At 40.2% G+C, this 24,716-nt stretch overlaps 5 protein-coding genes across 17 annotated transcripts in view; 2 read left to right on the forward strand and 3 right to left on the reverse strand.

The window, feature by feature from the left end:
• The window catches only part of LOC128896731 (myb-like protein X), a 75,894-nt gene that overhangs the window by 31,972 nt on the left and 19,206 nt on the right, over positions 1-24,716 (reverse strand). The window lies entirely within an intron of this gene.
• LOC128896744 (uncharacterized) overlaps positions 1-24,716 on the reverse strand; it is a 52,869-nt gene that overhangs the window by 3,138 nt on the left and 25,015 nt on the right. The window contains exon 2 of one of the 3 annotated variants that reach the window (XM_054160198.1): positions 62-139. In XM_054160198.1, coding sequence (XP_054016173.1) covers positions 62-136 — 75 coding nt within the window. In that variant the 5' untranslated portion in view covers positions 137-139. Of the gene's footprint in view, positions 1-61; positions 167-24,716 lie in introns of all 3 variants that reach the window. The other 2 variants (XM_054160196.1, XM_054160197.1) reach the window with 2 other exon arrangements.
• On the forward strand, positions 140-19,202 carry LOC128896728 (mediator of RNA polymerase II transcription subunit 13). Of its 3 annotated transcripts, none has more exons than XM_054160158.1 (17): positions 140-442; positions 7,000-7,333; positions 8,392-8,560; positions 8,659-8,804; positions 8,901-9,330; positions 10,344-10,493; positions 11,310-11,877; positions 11,948-12,154; positions 12,225-13,937; positions 14,019-14,364; positions 14,493-14,791; positions 14,900-15,091; positions 15,247-15,558; positions 15,680-16,018; positions 16,347-16,631; positions 16,744-17,015; positions 17,149-19,202. In XM_054160158.1, exons 1-17 carry the CDS (start codon positions 374-376, stop codon positions 17,279-17,281), a joined length of 5,964 nt encoding a protein of 1,987 aa, XP_054016133.1. In that variant the 5' UTR covers positions 140-373; the 3' UTR covers positions 17,282-19,202. The 3 variants fall into 3 exon arrangements, with proteins under 3 accessions (XP_054016133.1, XP_054016134.1, XP_054016135.1); XM_054160159.1 differs by having other exon boundaries at positions 14,900-15,028; XM_054160160.1 differs by lacking the exon at positions 10,344-10,493 and having other exon boundaries at positions 141-442.
• LOC128896739 (glycoprotein-N-acetylgalactosamine 3-beta-galactosyltransferase 1) lies at positions 19,482-23,165 on the reverse strand. Of its 9 annotated transcripts, none has more exons than XM_054160185.1 (8): positions 22,059-22,323; positions 21,866-21,922; positions 21,639-21,792; positions 21,212-21,352; positions 20,948-21,123; positions 20,667-20,874; positions 20,427-20,565; positions 19,482-20,346 (listed from the first exon to the last, which is right to left on the reverse strand). In XM_054160185.1, exons 4-8 carry the CDS (start codon positions 21,258-21,260, stop codon positions 19,800-19,802), a joined length of 1,119 nt encoding a protein of 372 aa, XP_054016160.1. In that variant the 5' UTR covers positions 21,261-21,352; positions 21,639-21,792; positions 21,866-21,922; positions 22,059-22,323; the 3' UTR covers positions 19,482-19,799. The 9 variants fall into 9 exon arrangements, with proteins under 9 accessions (XP_054016160.1, XP_054016166.1, XP_054016167.1 ...); XM_054160191.1 differs by having other exon boundaries at positions 20,948-20,988; positions 21,082-21,123; positions 21,866-22,323; XM_054160192.1 differs by lacking the exon at positions 21,212-21,352 and having other exon boundaries at positions 20,948-20,988; positions 21,082-21,123; positions 21,866-22,323.
• Positions 23,344-24,490, forward strand: LOC128896745 (probable trafficking protein particle complex subunit 2). Its single transcript, XM_054160199.1, has 3 exons — positions 23,344-23,871; positions 23,948-24,181; positions 24,326-24,490. Exons 1-3 carry the CDS (start codon positions 23,782-23,784, stop codon positions 24,422-24,424), a joined length of 423 nt encoding a protein of 140 aa, XP_054016174.1. The 5' UTR covers positions 23,344-23,781; the 3' UTR covers positions 24,425-24,490.

Consider the following 24,716-nt stretch of genomic DNA (forward strand, 5'->3'; position numbering starts at 1 on the left):
TGATGGAGTGGTGCGCGATGGTGACGATCGAAAAGTGTACGTAAAGTGTTTTCATACTAACCGTGTTGACGGCGAGAAGCGAGGATGTACATTTCGCGAGATTCGCGAGTAAACCATGCCTGATGAGCGCCGCCATCTTCTCCCTCGACGTTGAAGTTGAAGCTAACTAGGCGTGCGAGCGGTAGGGGGCGCCTCGGGCGGCTGCGCTTGTTGTTTCCCATCGTCCGCCATTTTACGGTCGCCATTGAGAAGTGAAAACCCTCCTAAATGTTCTCGAATAATAGCGGCCTCGCCGTGTGATTTTCGGGGCTGAGAGAGGCGCGTCGCCGCGAGAAGTGTTGCTAATGAGTGTACGGCTTACGATGGAGAAACCATGACGCATCCGTCGCATCAAACGAACGGCGCTAGCCTGGAGGACTGCCACACAAATTTCTTCGCACTGGTGAGTGATCGAGTGAGCCCACTCTTACCAAGAGTCGGGGACCCCGTACCTTGTCTGTTTGCTGATTCTAGCAAAGATGCTCTCGAGCTGTGTCGGACGGGATACGAGTCGTTGGTTAGTTAGTTAAGGGTTGCTTTTAACCGACCGAGCACAAGTCGCCCGGGTTAACCTATATATCGGACAATTCCCGTGGGCAGTGCTCGATCGTTCGTTGTCGACGTCGGTGTTGTGTATCGCGGCACTCCCCTCCCCACCCCTCCCCACTCGAATATATGTGTATATACAGGTATATATACGCGTACGCGTGCATCAACCGTATACAATGCATATAAATTTTTATATCTATAGATTTCTTAGGTGCATGTACGTATATAATACGCGAATACATATGTGGTTTGTGAATAGGTGCACTGACGTGTGTGCGCGCGCGCGCGTCAGTGAGATTTGAAGTTTGTTATGCGACCCAATGTCACGCCTGATTCACGTCGGCCCTGAGTTTTCCGCGCGTGAGAGAATTAAGGAGGTTGCTGCAGGGAGAACCGGTAACAGATCCTCTGATCGCGAATATATAGTTCGATTACGAATGCGCAAGGTGCACCTTGTCCATTTGCAACGTTGCGATCGAGAATACGGCTGGAGGCGCGACGTTTTCATCTACTAACGAGATCGCGCCTCGTAACATTCCTTTCGCCTTTCGACCAAGCCAGAAAACTGTGTCAGACATTGTTTTCACCGTTCGAAAGTCCTTGTCTGTCCCGGTCCGTCCAGGTCCGTCGAGCCTAGGAACACCTTTTCGTCGAACGCGACGTGCCCGCGATATATGTATACACGACAAACCACCGATCGAGACACTCTTAAGGACGTTTTTACCTGTATGCAGGACCTTTCGAAAATATAGACGACCCCTCAGGAGCGTAGACGTAGCTCTGGAACGTGGCTCCGTTTCGAGGATGAAGACACAATTTCGCGAACCTTTACGAGGATTTTCCTGTCGAATCGATTCCTGAATTTTTAAACAATGGATCAAGTGTGATCGGAGGTTGTATCTAAATATTTCTTTGCCTTTACACGCTCCAATATTTCTGTTACTTTACACGTTTTTACCTGTATACAGGACGTTACGAAAATAAAAACGACCCGTCTGGAGCGTAGCTGTGGCTCCATTTCGAGGACCAAGAGAGTTCCGTGAACGTTGACTCCGATTTTCCTGTCGTGTCGATTTCTCAGTTTTTTCAAGAATGCCTGAAATTCACGTGCGATCGGACGATGTCTCTGAATAGCTCTTTAACTTTACGCGTTCGAATAACAAATGAACGAGTCTGCGTGAAACTGGAAGCTCATAAATAATTAAGAGTCTCATCTTCATTTTCAATAGTTTTATTACTTTTTATACTACCGTACTATTAGTCACATTAATAGTTTCATCAATCAAAACTATCTGATAAGCTTTTAAACAATTTTAAGTAACATTTAGAATCTACCTTAGAACTCTTTTGGTTTTATCAAAACTTATCGGAACTTAGCTGCAATCGAATAGCAGCTCACCCTCATACGGTGCACATACCACAGATTCTCGCACTTTAAACTGTTTAAAAAAGTATCCATTAGTTCCAATTGATACAATTATTGAAAATGAAGTCAAAACTTGCTTTGGAATGACAGAAATCCACACGGTTGCGTAGCCTTCTACAGTTCATGCGAGATTCCATAGCTATTCTCTTTGAAGAATGCAACATAGGAAATCTGTTATCCGCATTGACAATGACATTGGAACATTTACAAACTCAGAGTTAAAGCGTAGCTTGTGTCTCTTATATAATCAAACAATATGACCTTATATAATGACACTAATGGGGTATCGAGTCAGTTTAGAATCAATTAGGTGTAGAAAAGAATTCTGGGCCTTCTCAAACTAAAATTACCCATGACGTCTCTTCTCTGCACATTCCAAGAGAGCCTGTGCAGTTGCAGCATACTTTTCGTTGCAATTTTATTTAATATCCTGCAAAGGTAGCTTGTTACAGAGACATTCAGAGTTAGGATAGTCGAAAATTGGGTGGATTGTGTGGAAAAAGAGCGGCGTTCCGAGGTCAGCGTGAAGCAAAAGTGAGCTAAAACCGAGCAGTGTGTAAACTCTCTTGTAGTCTTAACACGTCACGTCCTCGCGGTGCAAGGCTTTCACCTAGGCTGGTCAAGACCCTCCTGCCCCTCTCTTGGCTTCTTCTGTTTCCTTCCACAAGAGCACCAGTTTCAGCATAATCTAGCCGAGTGACTTCGTCGACGAAGAAGCCGCGTGCTTCGCGTACCTTGGGGGAATCGCCAGAACAGATTGTCGTCACGCGAACGTACCCGTCATTTCTCTCGTAATTCGGCTACTGCCGTCTTTTCCCACGCGTTCTTGTTTCGATTATTGTAAAATACCTAAACAGAAATGACCGCTGCTCTGTCTATGTCCGTGTTACGTCTTACGAACCGTAAATTGAAGAAACTTATCGACCCGCGTACATCCGAGAGTTCATAGGCCTCCGTGACTTTCATCGAATGCAGTGAGTCATGGAATTAATGTCACAGGGACAGATTTGATAATGTGCAAAATGATAGGACGGTTGTAGGATTGTTTGGGTGGTGAATAGATGGTTGGGATACTTGAGGAATTAAAGATAGCTTGAATTAGGATATTTGGTTTACATAAATGTAATTAAATTTAATGGTTGAAAGGGAATATTTGTTTTGCATAAACATGAACGTAAAGATTGATTCTAATAGAATGTTGAATCAAATGAAGTGTAAATACGGGTTTCGATAGAATTAAATTAAGTTACATGTAATAACTGCGAAGGTAGCGTGCTGTAATGTTCGGATAAGTGCTTTTCGCCTCGAATGCTGGAGGAATCTTTTTAGTTTGCTCCCGCGTGAGTGACCCTTCGCCACACGCGGTCGACAACCCGTGAAAACAAAACTAGCTTGGTCTCATTGTATCCCAGTGTCGTCGTCCTCTTCGAGCTGTGAGTTGGATTAATTCTGATAAGCTCTTTAACAATCGTTATCTTTACACGTTAAACTATCTGTCCCAATAATTTCATTTAGGCAGCGCTATATTGCATTTAATTAATGGTTGGAAGGGAACGCACGCTCGCAAGGTACAAATGTGGAATATAACGCGTAGCTGTGGTCGTGTAAAGAGAAATCGCGGGAAAGACTATGATTGCTAAATTGCTAATAGAGTATGCTATCGTTAAACAAAACAATAGGGAAGGGAAAGGTTGGGTGGATGTAAGCGGGAATAAAACGGGCTTTTATCTCGATTCTGATATTGAATATGGAATAAGGGTTAGCATTGACCCACTCTTAAGGAGGATAAGTTAAAATGTTGGAAGATTTATTGTTTACTTTCTCGTTGGATAAATTGTAATAGATAGTCTTTGGCGTTGTTTGTCAATGATGTATCGATTAAAACTGATACGTCATCGAGGCGTCGAACATTCAAAAAGTAACTGTTTGTTTTTGTAAACTGAACTTGTTGACGTTTCTTATATATGTATACCAAGCTCGTAGTGTCATTGAGCCTTCAACGAAACGATTACGTTGGTCAGGGTCTCTCAACCTTTCATCGGGGCCCCTTGAATTTCACGAAATTTATTATTTATTTTTCATTCATAGCGCATGCCAATTATGTTTCTCATTTAATAAATAGAATAATGTATAAGAATTCGTTAAGAAAGGGACGAGTCAATGGGTAAAGTAGAAAATTCCTTGGGAGTCCAGAGGAGACGTAGTACAGTCGATAAAATCTTTTGTTTATGAAAACTATGAGTAAATATAAAATTAATTAGTTTGGAAATTGAAAATAGTTTTTGAAAAGCGATACAAAGTAAACTGTTACGTATTCTACACTCATGGTACCTACTATGTGGATAAGATTACCAAAGAAAACTGTGATATGGAAATGCCTTCGAAGAATCTGTTTTATCTACGAAGACTCTGATTTTTTCAAATTACTATCAATTATTTGATAATCACGAATTTCTCTTTGTACGATCTATGTTACAATTTCTATTTAGTATTCCATTACTATTCAGCTTGCTGTGGTACGTACTTGAATCGAAGCAATTCAAAAATTCAACGTTCAAACTAATTAATTGTAATTATTCAGATACTGGTCTGACGCGTTGTGTATATACTTGTAGAAGGAAGTGGTTTAAGGAGTGAAGGGAAAATGGGAGAAAGATCGAAGAAATGTGTGTGCGAGGGAAGGAATAGGAATAGTTGTTGCGTATGGTAAAACGAAACGAGGTATCCGCAAGTTGAATCCACGCGGGCGGCCTTGCACGTCGCCTTGCTTGTATTGATCAGGAAGCTTGACAGTCTCGTAGCGTTTACGATGGGCGCCTTCGTTCACCGATTACATCTTTCGTTACGTCGACATGATAGGCGCCATCGCATCCTCACTTCCGAAATCGATTCTCTTTTACCACTCGACATTGTCTTCTGCGATACTTTCTGCATCCTCGATCGAAACCATTTATTTCGACATTCTGATTTATTCGTGTATGATATTGCTACCCGATATAAACAAATTGTGTTTTATTATTGGGTATCGTTAACGCATTTATATTCTAGGTTAGGAATTAATATTCTTTCGCATGGGAATTTAAAATATCGAAACAAAGTCAGGAATAAATATTTACTCGTTACTCGTGTTTAATATTACACTAAAGTCCATACAGAAATAATTATAATTTTATGGACCTTGGGTGTGATATTTTTATTAGGCTAAATTCCATTTACATTGTCACAGGTACCGTGTGAAATTACATTTGAGATCTGTAATTCATTGAGAACTCGTTGAGAATGTTTTACAAAGATTTTAATATTATGTGCAATGTCGATCAAGAAATCATTTGTATTATTAGGAAAACGATACTCGTAGTTTTTTTTTTTTTTTTCACTGTTCAGGTTTAAACCAAATATTTGCCGTGTCGCGTGACAAGTGAAAATGAAATGCAGTGAAAGTTCAAGAACCGACCTTTCTCAGCGGTCAACGAGTATTCGATACCGTACCTTGTAGTCATTAACCCGACTTTGTTAATTCGAAAGTCTGCTACTATTACAAATTGTAGAGATCATTCTTATGATCAACATCATCCTTATTGTCACTGTCATGCATGCGTAATTAACAGGATCATAATGAAACGTTGGTCAGCGCAGCCTTAGTGGTCTCTAATACGTAACTTATATTTTATGATTGCTTATCTAAACAGATTACTAACAGTCGGATTGAACAGATTATCTCTAATTAAATTGTTTCAAATTCTAACGCAGGAACATGCTGTGTATATTTATAAATGCTTATCTGTACAGTTTACTGACCCCATCAGCCATTTATAAAATATTTTATACTGTAGCGTAAAAGCTTGTATGCATCCATGTACACGTAAAGAAATTGAATACATTCCTTTCAAAAAAGGGGGGCAAAAGGTCCACTTTTGAAGGAGACTAGGTGTAGTTTGAGAGGCACTGGGCTAGGTGCGCGCGCACTTGCCTATTTGGGTGCGCGCGCACTGAAGCAGCATTCTCAAATGTGTTTATCGTCGATGGTTGCACATGTTGGAACGCAGTTTTAGCTACATGCGCGCAGTGTAACAGTTACATTTGCACTTGGTTGTCACACGTCGTCAGTCGCATCTGTTCTCAAGCGAATACTCCATGCTCGAATATCATTCGCGACATTGTTTAGGTTTAGGGGAAAAGATAGATCTCTTGGACACTTTATCGATTTAGAAATCTGATAAAAGAAACTCTGTAAACCTAGCGTTAATGCGATATCACACTTCCCTTCCCGATACATGATAATAAAAACATCTTTTCTTTTTCATACAAATTAAGGGTGCGCAGGAGCCAGAACCAAACTTCGAGTTGATTTCAGCGACAATTGCGGAAAAGGTAGGAAACTCCGGGATAAGGACAGAGAGGGCGATAGAAAAGTTGCAGGAGAGACGAGGACAGAGCGATTAGGCTAGAATGATTCTTGTCAATGATATTGAAGCAAAGAAGCAATATTTTCTCACGATTCTTTTTCTAAAATATTCTTTACATCACTCCGCATGTCACTCTAACGCCCGATTTTGCAATTTCGGTCTTGAAACTTTATAAATGATAAAAGTATGGTTTTTTTTTTTTTTTTTTTTTTTCTTATAGAATACATTTGTTTACAAACACTTTTTCCAAAATCGAGCCTTACAGTGGCATGCGCCAAGGTACAAGGAATATTTTGACACCAGAATTATTAGAAAATATTGCTTCTTTGCTTCAATATCCTGGAAAAAAGAATCATGCTAGCCTAATCGTTCTGTCCTCGTCTCTCCTGCAATTTTTGTATCGCCCTCTCTGTCCTTGTCCCGGAGTTTCCTACTTTTTCCGCAACTGTCGCTGAAGTCAACTCGAAGTTTGATTCTGGGTCCTGCGCACCCTTCATAAGTGATTGGCAATATTTGTAACCCTATTTCATGAAGAATTTGGTGGAGAATTGCAGGCTAATGTCCACGTTTGATTGGTAGACGGACCTCTGCGGCATCAAATGGAGGAAGCTCGTGTGGGGCGAGGTGGCAGGCGGTTTCGGAGGGACTCCCCTCGAGGACCCAGTACTCTCGAGCTTCTCGCGGTGCCTCGCGGGTGACATCCTCTGCGTGTGGCGACGGGTCGCCGCTGCACCTTCCACGTCCGGTCCTGCGACCGCCACGGGTGCTGGAGCCGTCATCTTCGACCTGGGCATCGCGCCTTCCCCTGCACCGCCACCACTCTCCCTCACCGCCGCCAAGGAACTCTGGATCTTCTGGTATGGCGAGGAACCTGATCTCTCTGGCCTCGTGTCGCCGGAACTCATCGCGTGCGGTGAGTATAGCTGCACCCTTCCTCGATTCTTCTACCTTTTCAACAGTCTTTGGAGAATAACTCGAGCGAAATGAACATTAGAGAGGAATTGGAGACGATATTCTCGCTACATGGTGGAGAGAACCGATGCCTGAGGTAGATTGAATCTGGACTTACACAATCACTGATACTGGAACTTGTCTAAAATGTAGCAAATAATAATTGTATTGGAATATGTAGATATTGTAGTCCCTTCTGCCCGTAGTTATCATTGGTACCTCACCAAGTAGCTGAAGCATGGCTGGTACGCGAGGTTTGGGAACTCTTGAAGTGGATATACGTTCTCCGTTGCTTTCGCATAGAAATACTGGCTCCTCCTGGAAGACGATATCTCGCAAAAGATACTTTTTCACATTTCAAAAATATACACAAACAGGAAACCTAGCGACGTTCATTTATGAAGGAATAGTCTCGTAAACAATAATATATAATTTACGTATCGTATAGCATATAAGAACAGTAGACAAAAGTTTGAAAACGTTCGTGGACGATTTAGCGTTAAATAATAAAGCTGCAAAGGGCGACTCTGGCGGACGTTATCGTGTAAAATCTGGTACGGTTCGTAAGAAAGGTGGTATGCAAAGTGGACGAAGCGGTAACGTTGCCTAGACCGTGTTTCTCTCGGCACGGGGTCGCTGAACCGTGTACTTGTCCGCAACTCGGTGCGATACAACGCAGAGATCCATTATTGTGCATCGCGAGGAACACGCCAATTACGAAACCGACCAGTAAACCGTTAGCCCTAGATGATCCGAGACTTTGAGCGGTGTGGATCAAAAAGGAGTCGGTATGAGCTAACTGTACCGCTCAGGAGCGGATCCAGAGGCTTTATTAAAAGAGGGAGCGGAAATAAATACTAAATTCAAGCTAAACATATCCAACACACATACACACATTACTTTGTATAAATTATGTACATATAACACAGTTGTCATGATCTACATAGTTTGCCTTTGAATGTATCTTTAATTGTGACGCATGATCAGCTCGTTTCTAATGTGATTTTATTCTGATTAAAGAAAGTGAGCAGGGATCCTGGGAAAGCGGATTGTCGTACGAGTGCAGGTCACTTCTCTTCAAGGCTCTGCATAACTTGATCGAACGGTGCTTACTGTCTCGCGACTTTGTTCGGCTAGGAAAGTGGTTTGTACAACCCTACGATGGGTTCGAGAAACACCGTTGCAGTAGGTAAGCCCTTGCGTTATTCTCGAACGAATTTGCTGTTGCATTATCTTTCCAAAGGATCTATAACCATTATACCAACTATCGTTCGTTATCTTTTGCAGTAGCCACTTGTCGTTCTCGTTTGCATTCTTTGTCCACGGAGAAAGTACTGTATGCGCCAGCGTGGATGTCAGGCAGCACCCTGCTGTGCGTCATCTTACAAGGGCTTGCTTACAACGTACTCAAACCTCCCAATCTGGCGTTAAAGGTAACATATATACATACATACGTAAAGCGCAACTAACATCTAGCATTTGTTCAACAGTTATTCAGTAAATATAACAACTTGTCGTCTCTGTTCCAGTGATTCTAGCTCCCCACGGGCTAGCAGGCACGTTAACAGGTCCAGTGGGACGTACAGATAGCCAACTTCTCGAAGAATGGAAGCACTTTTATCCAATAAACGGCAGCAACGTGGAAGCAGGACTTCCACCTTTGGTGGAGGTTCTCGTCGGTGGCGTGCGCATGCGATATCCTTCTTGTTACGTCCTGGTCACAGACATGGACGACACTCCGCCAGAGACTCCTCTCTCTCCACCGAGCAGCCCTGCCAGTTGCGAACACCCTCTTCTAGGTAACCAGGAACTAAGAGCAGCTACGGAATTACCGGAACGTGCATGGGGAGAATGTACTTTGAGTTCACCGATATCTGCTTCCAAGACGGAATCTTCCATGGAACATGGAACGTGGACCTTTATTGATCCTACGCAAAAGTCTTCCTGTACCTGTTCAAAGTGAGTAACCAATTATTTCTACCTGTCAACTTAACTCTTACTGCATTGTATACTGCGTAATATAGCGAATCTTTCTGTACAACGAACAAATGATTTTAAAAATTGCTTTCTGCTCATTAGTTGAGCTTCTTAGGTATTGTTGAAACTTTCCTTTATTGTGGAAAGCACTTTTATACACTCTGAAATTCGTTTTCTCGCTATGTATATATATAAATATATATTTAACGTTTAAAGACCGTTGCAGTGTTAATGAAAATGGAAAAAGCAATGCAGTAATAGTATCGTTAATAGCACTATTAAATTTATTTAGTATCGTTACAATATTACACGAACGTATTAATTTACTATTATATAGTACTTTTTCCTTTTGTACATTTGTTAAGTGTAGCAGTAAACATTTATTTCTTTCAACTACATTCTATGTTTATCTGACAATGTTTAAATTAGGAATATTCACGGTTATTATTGATTCTGTCTTGCATGTCGTAACACAATTCATGAGACGTAGGTTGAAGATTATTACAGTACGAATAGATATTTTTTTAATGGCTGCTGCAACACGTGCATGTAAATTTAGTTTTTGAGGATGACTCGAATGCAATTGTTTCTTTAAAATTAGTTCTTTTATTTGTGCAACAGAACTTTCCTGTATTAGAAACTTCCTTCGAGGTAACGCAGACGTACAATTCTCACGGAAACATGAAATGTTAATACAAAGAAAAAAATGTGGCTGTGTTGTGAGAGCATTGGTGGATCAAAAATGAATTGTTCGAAAACCGTCGTATTATCAGGAGTCTCGAATAATCTGAACTCGTTGAAAATGGATGTATCTTGAAGTAATTGCAGTTGCAATTTATTATTACGAAATGTATGCGTGTGATTGATGTAAATTGAGTTTAAAATTAGGTGATTAGTAATAATTGATTATTTCTGTTGTCCAGACCCGAGTGAGTCGGGCTAGTTAAAATAAGTAGGCATAAGAGAAAACGAGATGTTAAATACATCGGTTGCAGGTATGCGACCCCCGGGGGTTGGAAGAGCCTGGCCTTCTCTCAGGTTCAGAGGGAAAGAGTAGATAAAGGTGGACGGAGGGTCGTACCGTTTCATCGACGCTCTACCACCCAGTGGGATGCTTGTCCCTCTGTCCCTGCTAATGCCCCCAGGTGGGTAATTTCTGCTCCGATACCAATGAGAGAACTATTTTTATCACATGTTAATTAATCATCGCAATAATGCCAATTTCGTATGATTGTTACGATACCATAACATCACCTTGTACATCGCTTTTCAAAGCTCCGCTATTTATCTAGCCGTAACTCGTACGATTACATTACTCGATCGAATATAATGCACGAATAATTAATTAAATATCATATGGCGCTGGCAATACTTGATACTTAGGGTACCGTCATAAACTTCAATGCAAAGGCGTGCCAAAATCGAATGAAACGAAGCGATTATTTAATTCTATCTTCGTATGCTACTCTGCAATTACTCGAAATAGCAGAAAATTATTTTTGTTGCGAGAATATGGTATAACATTTTGATTAAACGTTTTGGTTTTCTGTTAGTATCATATTCTCCCAATGGAATGCTTTGCACGTGTCATCAAATACGCTTTTTGTAGCCTCAGCATGACTTCTGTAGCTTTATCCTTTCTATTTATTCAATGTTAATGTTAAACGTTGCATATATTATCTACAGTCTCTGTAAAACTGTCAAAGTTGAGCGTAAACCTCGCTTTAAACAATACTTAATAATTGTTCTTCCAGTAGTGCGACGATCGTAGATAATTACTGCAACATGCTTTTCGTGAAATGCACCTGGCGGTAGCTGTAATTTCATTTTTTTTTTCCTTTTTTTTTTTTAAGCATGACTCAGCTTGTCAACATTAGATTTTCATCAAATTCAACTTACTAGAAATAATCATGATTTCGATAATACGATAATGTTAATGACTATGTCTTGAACCTGAACAGGTCTGTATTGAACAGAACAGAGGCACCAAGTACACCACCAGGTGGACCACCCTCTTACCCAAGAGGACCACCGACAGGAGGAGATTGTCTGCCAGTTCCATCCGTTGGCTCGCCAGGCTCCCCTGCACCCTCACCTCTTCCAACTCCACATTCCGAGCCAGCATCGGTTCCACCAGCAGAGCCTACAATGCCTACTCTCAGTCCTCAACCGCCACCCAGTCATACGAACACTGCCCCACCATTAACCCCTTCTCAAGGTCCAAAGTCAACCTCCTCTGCATGTAATAACCAAGTGCACAGTCCAGCTCCTGGGCCAACATTAAAACGACCAGTCTTAGTCTCCAGAGAATGTGAGGATATATATTTAGAAAATGAACAGTCATTACCTTGGCTCTATGATTACTCAACACAAGAAGCATGGCTCAATCATCCTGTGAAACGTTTTAAGGAATCTAATAGTAGTCCAGTCACTGTGCGGAGCAATACTTTGTATCCATCGATCAATTCCCAGGTTCCTCAGTCTCAGGCTCCGAAACTAGAAATTAAACAGGAACCGAACGTCAATGTTGTAAGTCGCATCTCTTCTTATCGTTAGACTCGCTGTTTGTATGTACATAAATGTTAAATATGCTCCGCAGGGAGATTGCATCGGAAGAAGAACAGATCCGTACGAGTTTGACGCGACAGGCGAGGAGAACGGTACAAACGTCGATGGACTCAGACGGCAACGAGACGATCCTACGAAACCAGGATCTTTGTTTACCAGCGAGGGTCTTCAAGCGTCCTACAAAGATTTAGACCAGATCTTTGATAACTCCGATCCTGACACCTCCAGCGACGAAACTGTACGTAAATTCTTTATTACTATTTGTTCCTTTTACCTAAGAACAAGCAAAAACAAGGAGCTTCTTACAGAATTTGAACCAGCTACAAGTACAAACCCCGCCAGAATCGAACAGATCCGGTGGCCTGCACGAGGAAACGCGAGTGGACGCCAACAATAGACACAACAACCGAGGAGTGGGCGTGCTACGACCAGAAGAACTTTCCAAAATGTTTCCAACACCGCCATCCTTAGAGCACAACCCAGTTGCTTCACCTTGTCAGTTAAACGACCCTTTAATGGACCAAACGGAACTCTCTATACCTCAGCGACCGCTCAGGCATCCCCCTGACATTTATCCAAACATGGGATCCCCTCAAGAAGAACCAATCGACGATTGGTCCTACGTGTTCAAGCCCACGCCCATCTGCAAGATGGTTGGTTCTTCCAAGTACGCTCCTCTTACGAATCTGCCCAGTCAATCTCTACCACCCGTCACACTGCCATCGCACTGCGTATACAGACCTTCCTGGCAGTGCAACCCCGCTCCAAGCAACTCAGAAAAACCGCTTCCACCCACCAGACCTGGTTCGGTTCAGCAGCAACCGTGCCCACCGAGTCCAGCACCGCTGGGAGCACCCTATCGCTCGGCAACCATCTCTGGCAGACCGCCACCGCCTCCCTACGATCAACCAAGCCCGGCTACGTCCACCACCTCTTCGTATCTGAACAAGAACTTGAACAGTATTGAAGCGGACACACCAGGTCCCACTCGCGCCCCTGAATCGAACTCGCTCATAGTGAACATTCTCCTAGGCGACACTGCGCTCAACATATTCCGGGATCACAACTTTGACAGTTGCAGTCTATGCGTGTGCAATGCAGGCCCAAAGGTGGTTGGCAATATCAAAGGCGCGGACGCTGGTGTGTACCTGACGCACTCGTGGTCTGGTGGAGCTCTCTTCCAAGACGACGACCAAATCAGGTGCAGCTGTGGCTTCAGCGCTGTCGTCAACAGACGCCTGGCTCATCGAGCTGGTTTGTTCTACGAGGACGAAATGGAGATCACAGGCATAGCGGAGGACCCAGCGGAGAAAAAGAAAACCTCTCTGGTAGCTGTCGCGTGTGGGGCAGCGAAACCATCCGAAGGCTTAGACGCAATACCACCTAACGTGTTGGAATTACTGAGGGAACAGTGTCTGATCGTGCAAAGCTCCGCGAGCAGTCTGTACAGGGCGTCCAGAATCTACGCGGCGATGAAGAGTTACCCAATGCTCACGCCCACGGTGAACATGTTGGAGTTCAACGACGGGAACGAAGTGTCGCTGGCGGCTCTCGATCAGGGTAAAATTGACGGTACGCATAACGAAAGGACTAACCGCGTGAACGGGGTGCATCGATGGGTGTTCCTTAGAGCGAAGGGTCCTCAGTGCAGCGGTGATATTGTACGTATGATGAGAGCGTTGCAGCCCTTGTTGCAAGACGCTGTGCAGAAAAAGTGCACCACGCGAATGTGGGAGGCGCCGTACACCGTGGCTGGGCCCCTCACCTGGAGACAATTCCATCGTTTAGCTGGTCGTGGGACCGACGATCGATGCGAGCCTCAACCAATACCAGCGTTGGTAGTCGGATACGATCGAGATTGGCTATCTTTGTCGCCGTATGCTTTAAGTTACTGGGAGAAGCTGCTCTTGGAGCCGTACGCCGGACCTAGGGACGTGGCTTACGTGGTAGTAGCGCCGGACAGCGACTGCGTTATCGATAAAGTCAAGTCGTTTTTCCGCGAGCTATCGACCACGTACGAAGTAAGCAAACAGTTCCATTGTAAGAACAATTCCATACGTTCTTGTTCATCTTTGAGTAAATATATCGTGGTTCTTCTACAGATCTGTCGACTAGGAAGGCATACCCCCATCTCGAAGGCTCTGCGGGATGGGATTTTGCGGGTTGGGAAATCGTCTGTGCAAAACAAAGTCAAACAACCAATCGACGATTGGTTTAAACTGTTAGGAGAGAACCAATTAGGAGAACTGTTACGATTATACGCTCAAGTCTGTAATCACCGATTAGCTCCGTATTTAACGCAGGTCATACAAGATCGAAGTTTGTTGGACCCTGGTGACATGCAGTTGCCCAATAAGCAGCAACAGCAGCAACAACAAGCGACTATCCCTGTTACTGACGCGATGCCAGCCACGCCTGATGTGATGACTACCAAGCCTGAATCTGTTGGTACGTACTCTGCTCTCAGTTTCATCGTTATTTCACGTCGTATTCTAACGAATACTTATTGTACCTGTAAGTAATGCTTGGTTTGAAACCAAAGGGCAGAGTTCTACACGCAGTCTTTCCATTTTTAGAGGGAGAGAATCCCAGAAGCGAGACTCCATCGAACACAGCAGCGAATTCGAATTCTAACACTGGTAACACGACACCAACTTCACAAACTGCCACGATACCCACGACAAATACCACCGCGGGTCCAGACGAAGAGGAAGCTGAACCTCCGGCTGTGGTTGTTTATTTGATAGAACCTTTCTCGCTGGGTAGCCCTGAAGACCCTGACCGTCGAAGACTTGCAATTTTAGCTTTATTACGCGCATATTCGGCAGCAGTTAATAGCATGCCTGAGAATGTTAGATCCAACATCAACGTCCAGGTAAAATTTGATTTAACATTTCCTATGTTGGTTGCTTCTGTGAGCAACAAGTTTACTAGGTCTGCTCTAAACTTAACGAATTACCTAACGGTACGTTTTCCTCCGCAGTTAATCTCATTGGAAAGTATAATGGAGTTGGGACGAGCTCGAGAAAGGCGAAGGATTCAAGACGAGATGAGAGCCTTAGCGTTAAATGTGTTTCTACAGGGCCGCCGATTATTAAATCACAACTCAACGGTAAAAAGTCTCACTGGCTTTGGTACTGCCGCCGCTGCAGATCTTTTTCTTAAGAGTAAAGATGTAAGGCTCTATTCGTTTTCTATTTCTCGTGTTCGATAGGGCCATTTGAATTAAATCGACCATGTTGTTTGTTACGATAAAAGTAGCAAACAATGAACAACCTACGAATCAATCCTTTCCAGTCCCGTAGTAATTAAATTGCAACTGTACGATAGGAACGGAACAAAGCCCCCTACCGATTGTACGCGCCAGCTTACGTCCTGGCACCTCTGAGGGCGAAGAGCGAGGCACCTGAGTCTTTTGGCATCGCTGGACCAGAGGAATGCGCGGTTCTTTATCTGAGCTATTGCCTCAGCGAGGACCAATCCTGGCTGCTCGCAGTTGCAACTGACGACAGGGGTGAGATATTCGAGACGGCCACCATCAACATCGACATACCCAACAGAAAGAGGAGGAAACGTGCTTCTGCTAGACGAATCGGACTTCAGAAATTGATGGACTTCATACTTAGTGTAATGTCTCAAGGTGTAAGTATCACGGTACCTATAGATAAGTCCTGCAATGCTTTTAGATAGGAAATTAGAACGTTCTAAGTTAACCTGAGAAATGATAACGACTTGTAGTAAAAAGGAACTGGTTCGTCCGCAGGTACAACCCTGGAGATTAGTAGTAGGTCGCGTGGGACGCATAGGCCACGGCGAGTTGAAGGGCTGGAGCTGGTTACTGTCGAGGAAAGCGCTCTTGAAAGCTTCGAAACACCTAAAAGAAATATGTGGCCAGTGCAGTCTCCTCTATCCGTCAGCGGCACCCTGCGTGCTAAGCGCCTGTTTAGTTTCTCTTGAACCAGACTCGAGTCTCAGGCTGATGGCCGACCAGTTCACACCCGACGAGAGATTCAGTCAGGCGTCGGTAAACTGCCAATTATCTACACCACAGGATGTCACGTGCACTCACATTCTCGTCTTTCCTACATCTGCTACCACTCAGGTAAGTTTGTGCAAGCTCAATCTTGAAGGGCGCGACGGAACTACAAGCCTGCTGCTGGTTTACCAGTGACGAAACCCTGCAAGAGGTTCAACTGGAAGCGTGAACATTCCGAAACTTGAATATTTCAATATTTAGATGGTTTCAGAATTAATTGTAAAAGAAATGCTGATCCTATTCTTTGTTTTGTAATATATTAGGGACCAAACGTGTCGCGATCATAACAAAACTAATTACTTAATTTTTGATATTTTTCGAAAGAATTTTGGTTACTTTCAGTTGTAAGAGATTTTATCGTCAGTTTCTAACGACGATTCATTTTCTGCTACAGTCATCACAGACTGCATTTCAAGAACAACATATTAACGGACCAGAACTAGGGGATGATGAGCTATTTTCCGCTCTAAACGACGACATGCCAGAAGGCATGGAAGGTATGGGCGACTTTAACGATATCTTCAACGTATGGCCAGAGGCTGGGGCTGGTGGAGGACAGAGTCCTGGTGGCAGTCCACATCGTCCCGAGGGATCCCCGTTGGGTGGAGATGGTGGAGGCTCGGGTTTAGGCAATCACGACGGTCCTGGTAGTCCGTTTCCGTGTAGCAACACTCCAAGAGTAAGTCTAAGCTTAAATAACAGGGAATACATGATCGCATATAGCATAAACGGTTAAGTATTACTTGGCTAACTTTTACTTAAAACTTGTTTTTGAAATTGTTAATCGTTAGGTAACAGTTGCTGAACAGATAGAGGAAGTCGGAACGCTGCTGCAGCAACCACTCGCTCTTGGTTATTTAGTATCTACCGCACCAACAGGACGCATGCCACCGTGGTTTTGGTCAGCTTGTCCCCATCTCGAAGGCGTTTGCCCAGTGTTCTTAAAGAATGCCTTACACTTGCATAGTCCAGCAATACAGCAGAACAGCGATGATCTGTTGCAACAACAGAGCGCGCTAACTGCTCATCCACTAGACTCGCAATATACCACCGATGTGCTCAGGTTTATATTATTAATTGTCTTCTTCTTATATTACTACAATCTCCAGATTAATTCTACTGGAAACTATAGACTGAGCAAGTATGTATATGTGACTGCTTTCGATATAATCAATTACGTTTCTACATTTTTGCAGATATGTGCTGGAGGGGTACAACGCGTTATCGTGGCTCGCGGTGGACGCGAACACGAAGGATCGGTTATCCTGCTTGCCAGTGCACGTGCAAGCGCTCATGCAGCTCTACCATGCAGCGGCAGCTCTCGTCTGACCCACACCCTCTCCCTTCGTAGTGCAGTATATGCACCTCTCTCACGCACTCATTAACCGTACCGTCACTTGGGGCTTTACGAGAGCAACTGGTTTCCTACATCCGTCTTCAACTGTACGTTAGTGACTGAGATTCTCCGGATAACTGGGAGAGAACGAACCTTCGTCCAATCGTCGATGAATCCCTTGACGTGAAACCACCGAGATCTTTTTTCCTGCTCGGTATTTTTTTTTTCTTTTTTATAGATACGATACAGCGAGACGAGTCACGGGCCGCGACGATAGCATAGACTCGATAATTATCGAAGCACGGTAATTCTTTTCGATGTTCTTCTATTCCTGTAATTCGTGAAAGCAAAGAAAAAGAAAGAAAGTAAGCGAATTGTGCTTTGCGTTTTACCAGTAATCGCGACGAAAATGAAAGAGAACACGAGAAAAGAAACTACTAATTAACGACCATGCATTGCCGCATACCAAATGGAGTCTGATGTATGAAAGTTGGAATGAGATTGAAAGAACGAATGAAAATCTGATAGAATGAAAGGAGAAAAAGAACTGAGAGCAGAAAACGAGAGAGAGAAAGAGAGAGAGAGTGAGGAAAAGAAAGAGTGTGTATAAGCGGAAAAGAAGGGGAAACAAAAGAGAGCGCGTTAAAAGAAGCTAAACTTTCAATTGCCTCTCTGTCGATAGATAGTTCAATTACAAATCAGAATCTCTAGAAAATTACGAACCAAAACGTTTTTAATTGTAAATTGAATTTTGTACAAAGCTTTTATTATTAATAACGACGAAGTAATATAAATGATATTACGTTGTTTTTTAATTTTATATAGATGATATAAATGAAAAAAAAACGAGAACGGAAAGGGAGGCGACAATTCTTTTTTACAAGTGTAATGCCTCGTACAAGCCCCTGGTGTGAGATAATGTATGACAATTACATGATTATTATATTATGCTCGCGCGGCACTGGGTCACTGTTATCATGTTTCCTGGACCCGTTAGCGCAAATTTTTCGATGCTGTTTGACAAATTTTATTCAAATTAGGTGACCTTCTATATATTATACATACATTAATAGTGTAAAATATTGTTTTTAAATAATTTATGAAATGAGAGACATCGCCGAGATATTAGATAATTGAGAATGAACGGAGGGAGCGAGAGAGTTAAAAAGAGAATGAGAGAGAAGAGCACAGTGAGGTTTGTTCCCTGCAACTTAGAAAAAAAAAGAACGATTTAACATACAAACAAATGAGCAAGCGAATGAAACGAAAAAAAAATATATAAGGAAAAAAAATAAAAAGACAAGAGAAGAGAATACAGGGCGCGTCTGAATGAAAAGCCAATTGGTGGCTAGTGGGCGTCAGTCGCATAGTACAAATATGACTTGTACATAGCAACCCTTAATCCTCTCCCCCTTATAAAGTTAATTGGTTAATTTACTCACACACCACACTCACACTGTATCTATAGTATTTATTATCTGGGTAGAAAATCATTATTGGGATTATTATTATTAATTATTATTATTACCATTATTATATTAATATTACGAAATACAGTTTTATGTGTATATATAATTATATACCTCATTTCGCACGAAACACGCGCGTATTACGGTTTTGATGTTGCAAGCATAATGGAAACACAATGGCGTTTTCATTTTTTTCTACGAAAAATTCGTCTAGAATCGCTCCTGCTGCTTGGAAAATCTCATAGAAAAAGTGCGCTCTTGTACGGAGATCAAAGAATACAAATTATCGGAAAACGATCGTAAAATCAAAGTATCAGGCAATTTTATTTTCTTATTTCTTTCCTTCCGGGAAGATCTATTACTTTTAAGGAAAATTCGAAAATTTTCTAATAAAATAAATGAATTATTACGGTTTTTCGCTTTTTTTTTTTAAAGCTAAATCTTTGGAAAACGCATTTAAAGAAATGCTTTTACGTACCCTACGAAGTAATTGTTAATGACTGAACATTATTTATGTAATACATACTGCATTATTTCTCGCTCTATAAATTCAGAGATCATCAAAGTTAATTAGTACAAAGGATAACATCCACAGCATTTCTGATATGCTTGTAACATTTATAGCGTACACCCCATGTCTTATAAATTTCTCATAATTATTTATGGGTATGTATAAACGTATCTCGTTTAATATACAGAATAGTTCGTAATATATATCGAGGTATTCTCTATATGAAATGTTTTATATTTCGGTAAATAAATTTAATGTTTAATTCGTTGGCCTGAATAGACTAGCATTGTACAATGAAAACATCAAAAAGTGTAAAGAATTATTATTGGTGCTTATAGATAGCGATGGGCGTTTTAAGTAACTTTATATCTTATCGCATGGAAAATTTGTTTAATGTAGGTGTACTAATACTGTTTCGAGTTTTGCAAATATTTTAGTTTCGATGAAACCATCGAATGTCTGATAACGCTTTAAACTTGCAGAAATTCGCCCATCGTCGCTCACAGTGTTACAATTAAAAAGGTATATAGACTAGTATTCAATCGATACAGTAGTCGATTTATCAATAGTAAGTTTCTCCACGGCATGCGTGATGCCGTACGGCCTTAAGTGGTAAATTAAGTATTCAAGAACGTACATCATATTAGGCGACACGTAATGAAACGATACCGCGCTATCGGAGCAACAATTGAGGCCATCTTTGGTATCGTAGTAAATGTAATTCCAGTACCAGAAATTCTTGTCCACGTGGTTGGGAATTAAGTGATGTTCTGGCACGAAAGGGAAGAATCTACCGCGACCGTAAGGATCGCGAGTGTCCATGGCTTTGACTCCGACCTTCTCCAGGCACTTGCCCATTTCCACGTCTTCGGCGCCTCCACTGTCCGAACGACACTTGTCCTTGTCATGGAGAGCATCTTCTACGAATTTTCGCAAAGCCTCCTTGCTAAGCACATATCCTGCCCCTCCACTCATGTATCCTTGCTTCACGAACGGTTTGAATCTACAGCCGAAGTACAGAGGCGAACTTGGACTATAAGACAACAGCATGTACCGTAGATTCTCGACCACTACGTACCTGAAAGTAGCGCAATGAATTAGTCACTTGTCAATTTTAATCATTCAAACAGAAAATAACAAATTTTAGACTGTACTAACGTATCGTCGTCAGCTTTCAGAAACCAGTCAGCTTCATCTTTGTACTTTTCGTAAGCATACTTAAATGCTTCTTTGGTTTTTGCCCATAGGTTGTCCCTTCCTTCTTTTACTGGCAGAACAACTGTAGGTAAATTTGCATCTAGAAAAAAAAAGATTAGCCATATTTTAGATGTGTTTATAATATTCATTTCTGATTAGATATTCCTCTTTCCATTTATCTTCATGGCTAAGAAAATTTACCTTCAGCAGAGCTCATAAATAAAAGGATATTGCAGCGTTTGCCCCATGTTGCTTTCACATGTTGAGCTTTACTTTGATGATTCTTTGGACCAGTCATGATCCAGCAAAGAACGCGCACTTTCTTTGCGATATCTTGTGCAACTCTGTCCTCGTCTTTATGGAAATCTTCATCTCTGCCATGGAATTTTACCTCTGCCTCTGGTCCAACCTATTATACACAATATTATTAGTTAAACAGAAACAAATTTTAGAAGCTATATAATTAGATACGATGTACTCACTTCTGATTCCAGTTCTGAGTAATGATGCGGGTCTCTGGAGACTATGAAACCACCAGGAAACCAATTAAACATATATGGCACATCTTTTGTAGATGTTATTAAAAGGCATGCTGAGAGAAATCCAAATATCATACCAATGATGAGTGTGAACATGAAATGTTTGCCATTTCTAACACCTATAGGATAAAAATCTCTTATTGGTAAAAATTAGTCTTTTTCATTGGATTTATTAGTTATGGAAGATACAATTAAACAGTAATGTACCATTAAGATTTGGTAGCCTTTGTCGAATCATGATACATGACAGATGCATGTAATTTTAATTAATAAAAAGGACAAGTATTAAAATCAGCATAAGAATTCCATTTCAATCTGTTACAAGCGCAGGGGATTCTAATCAAAGCGCTGTAAGGTAAACATACAAGTTTGTTAATTTATTTAAAAGAAAGCTTATATCAAAGAACACAAAGTTTCTGGACAATTGTACAAATTGCAAGTAAAATGATCAAATGAAAAAGGCACAAAATGGAAAGAAATTGAATATTAGAGATTTAAATGGTAAGATATGAATGATCTTGTGTTTTTTTTTATTGCAACATTATCATAAATGTTACAAGATGTTTGGTAAAATGCAAGGAAATAATATTGTTGAAAAGAAAAATGTATATCTTAATGTTTAATTGTGCAATACCTGAGAATTTCTGTATGCAGAAATCCAAAATAGTCCTGGCCATTCTAAAAGGGTATTCTTCGAGTAAATGAACATAGCTCCTTCCACTATTGGTATTTAGAGATCAAGTGGAATGCTTTACAGAAAACTTCTTATTAATCTTGAGCTCGTGTATCTAAAAATATAGATATAAACATAAATATGATATATAACAAAATTTTGATTAAACTAAATTGCTATGAACTTACATTTCAACATGATATCATGTTTTAACACACTTGTACTTTCATTTCTGATTATGTTCACTGTTTGACAGAAACAAGGAAATTATTCTAACATAGGTATGGTGGAAAATTAACCGACAAGTTTATTTAGGCTTAAAATCTTAATGATTGCTCGTGTAACGCACACTATTCTATGCTCTCATGATAAGTAACTTACTGAGATAGCAGAACTTGTAGATACACCGTTAGAAAATCTTATGTAATTGTTATGTTAATAGACTACGGTTGGAATACGCAAACCAATAGAATAGGAGCATATAGACAATGCAAGGTCACCTATAGCAGCTGTGTTACCGTCAAAACAGAAAAGAATGTACAAGCATGCATTGTTGACAAAGAAAGGACAGTTAAATTATTGGTAGAACAAAAGCATACAGAAAACGAATAGAGAGGTATAAATTGTTAACAAAGTAAATGTTCAGAACTTCAAAGCAATTATGTGTCACCTTAATTTGTATGAAAACACGGATCTCCCCTTTAATTGCATTATCTAAATTAAAATTTTCACAAATTATTCATTTTACAGATACTATTGTTTCATTATGTATAATTCTTTTGAAAACTGTTTTCACAAACAACCTCACACTGTTCTTTACAAGGAAATACCTTCTTATATAGACGTCAAAAATAGTCTAATCTCCATGTGTATCAGGTAATTAGAGACGTTATTGTACAAATTGTTGATTACTGTGGAAGTCGATCTCATTTTTAGCAAAGTATCTGTATACATACATGTATCTGCTAAATTTGCATCCACTAACACGTACGAATTCATGATAACGAACGAGTAAAGTTGCGATAACTGCTGATAACTAAATTTGCTATATTATACGCTTGAATGGAATCCAAGAATTGAAAATTTAATACGAATCATTTCTTGCATTTTTGTACAGATTTATTTACTCTGCTTCACGATTCTAAATATATAATACGAAGTTTCTCGTAAAAATTATTGGTTCCATCACCTCAATATTCTAGTTTCCATAGAACAATTTCAATGGTTTTTTTTTTGGAAATCTTTTTGTCAAATTTATCATAACATATCAAATTTGTAAATAAATATATTATAATTAGAACTATAGCCAATTTTTTCTTTAACTTCGAAATCTGTTGTACATGGAAAATTTTACATTAATCAAAGAATAATCAATAGTTTAACAATTTAGTTTAATATAATAAGTAAACTACTTGACAATTTTTTAATATTTTACTATTTTTACAAATCGATTTGCATGCAAAGTGCATGATGCATGTAGTCATACTTTGACTAAATGTTATGCTACCAACCAAAACCTACCAAAATCCTTTCAATCATTCATCCTTAATTAGAAATTAGTGATGGAGATTCTCAAACTTCAATTTGCATTTGTGACGATCTAATTGATGTAATTGTAGCGTAAATTGAACATGTGTTCATTGCTTTGACTGTAATTAAAGGTCCATTGCAATTGGGGGATAGAATTGTTAGTTATTTTTAAATAAAATGATATTTATTCATTTTCTTCGATCATTTATTACAATCGTAACACTTTTAATGACGAATAATTTTTCCCCTAGAGAGCTCTAATGATTTAGAATGCAATTATCTATGTACATGTGTACTATTTACAATTACCTATTAGATTAATCTTTTGTAGTGCTTCTCAAACTGTAGTAATAAATCTATCATTAAAAGTAATTAAAACTAATGGAATATTCAGTGTTAACGACCACGTTAAAGGAACTCCGAAAATCTTTCAATTTGTTCTTTTTTTATTTTGTCGGTAATTAAAGTGACTTCTAAAAACCTCTAAGCAAAGCAGAGCGATTTCTTCGAAATTTGTCGAAAGCATTAAGCTTGTTCAACAAAGAATCGAATGGAATGAAAATTGACCAACACCATGACTGCTAATTACTATTTTGCAATTGTTGGTCACGCCGACAATCCTTTATTCGAAATAGAATTCAATAATTCTGGAAAGGACTCGAAGGTTATGTTACAATTTCATATTTCAAACGTGCTTTTAATATTTATGTATATTAACCAAGTTTATTTTATTTTAACAGAAGGAAGATTACACGCATTTGAACCAATTCATTGCACACGCTGCATTAGATCTTGTGGATGAACATACATGGAAAACAACAAACATGTATTTGAAAGTCGTGGACAAGTTTAACCAGTGGTTTGTCAGTGCTTTTGTCACTGCGACTCACATTAGATTTGTCATGGTACACGACAGCAAAAATGAGGATGGGATAAAGAATTTTTTCAATGAAATGTACGAAACATATATAAAGGTGAGAAATGTAGTAACAGTTTGCACTTTGTGTTTTGATTTTCTTAGTTTGCAATTGATATCAAGTTTTTGAAGCTTGAATATTCCAAACTTCTTCAAATTTTATTCTTCTTATATAGTAATTGTATTTTTGTCTTTTTTATAGTATTCCATGAATCCATTCTACAAATTAAACACACCTATTAAATCTGTTGGCTTTGAGAAAAAAGCGCAATTATACGGCAGGAAATACTTGTCTTCCTAAGTCTGTTTATTTTAAATTTACAGAGTATAATAGATACTTTACAAACATCACATTGTTATTTATTGCTAGATAATTCTAAATATTTTTGTAATTTTATTTTCACTGTAAATACGACATTATCATTAAAATCTTACGATACTGTATTTAATGGAATTCCCTTACATGGCCATCATTAAATTGTAATAAATATAATCAATTTTTAATTCGTATAACATTAATTATTTAATATAAACATATAAATATATATATTGGCCTTGTATGGGGAAGGTTTACCCATATTATATTTTAATGT

This window comes from Hylaeus anthracinus, unplaced genomic scaffold (assembly GCF_026225885.1).
Source record: "Hylaeus anthracinus isolate JK02 unplaced genomic scaffold, UHH_iyHylAnth1.0_haploid 11978, whole genome shotgun sequence".
NCBI classification, from domain to species: domain Eukaryota; kingdom Metazoa; phylum Arthropoda; class Insecta; order Hymenoptera; family Colletidae; genus Hylaeus; species Hylaeus anthracinus.

What these genes read in the sequence shown, in the direction of transcription:
- LOC128896728 (XM_054160158.1), top strand. Translation starts at nt 374, where the DNA reads ATGACGCATCCGTCGCATCAAACGAACGGCGCTAGCCTGGAGGACTGC. An exon ending in AGCTATCGACCACGTACGAA is followed by an intron (nt 13,938 to 14,018) that starts GTAAGCAAACAG and finishes GTTCTTCTACAG; the next exon opens with ATCTGTCGACTAGGAAGGCA. An exon ending in CGTGTAGCAACACTCCAAGA is followed by an intron (nt 16,632 to 16,743) that starts GTAAGTCTAAGC and finishes GTTAATCGTTAG; the next exon opens with GTAACAGTTGCTGAACAGAT.
- LOC128896739 (XM_054160185.1), bottom strand. Translation starts at nt 21,260, where the DNA reads ATGCATCTGTCATGTATCATGATTCGACAAAGGCTACCAAATCTTAAT. An exon ending in ACTCAGAACTGGAATCAGAA is followed by an intron (nt 20,875 to 20,947) that starts GTGAGTACATCG and finishes TGTGTATAATAG; the next exon opens with GTTGGACCAGAGGCAGAGGT. An exon ending in ATTTATGAGCTCTGCTGAAG is followed by an intron (nt 20,566 to 20,666) that starts GTAAATTTTCTT and finishes TTTTTTTTCTAG; the next exon opens with ATGCAAATTTACCTACAGTT.
- LOC128896745 (XM_054160199.1), top strand. Translation starts at nt 23,782, where the DNA reads ATGACTGCTAATTACTATTTTGCAATTGTTGGTCACGCCGACAATCCT. An exon ending in ATTCTGGAAAGGACTCGAAG is followed by an intron (nt 23,872 to 23,947) that starts GTTATGTTACAA and finishes TTATTTTAACAG; the next exon opens with AAGGAAGATTACACGCATTT. An exon ending in TGTACGAAACATATATAAAG is followed by an intron (nt 24,182 to 24,325) that starts GTGAGAAATGTA and finishes TCTTTTTTATAG; the next exon opens with TATTCCATGAATCCATTCTA.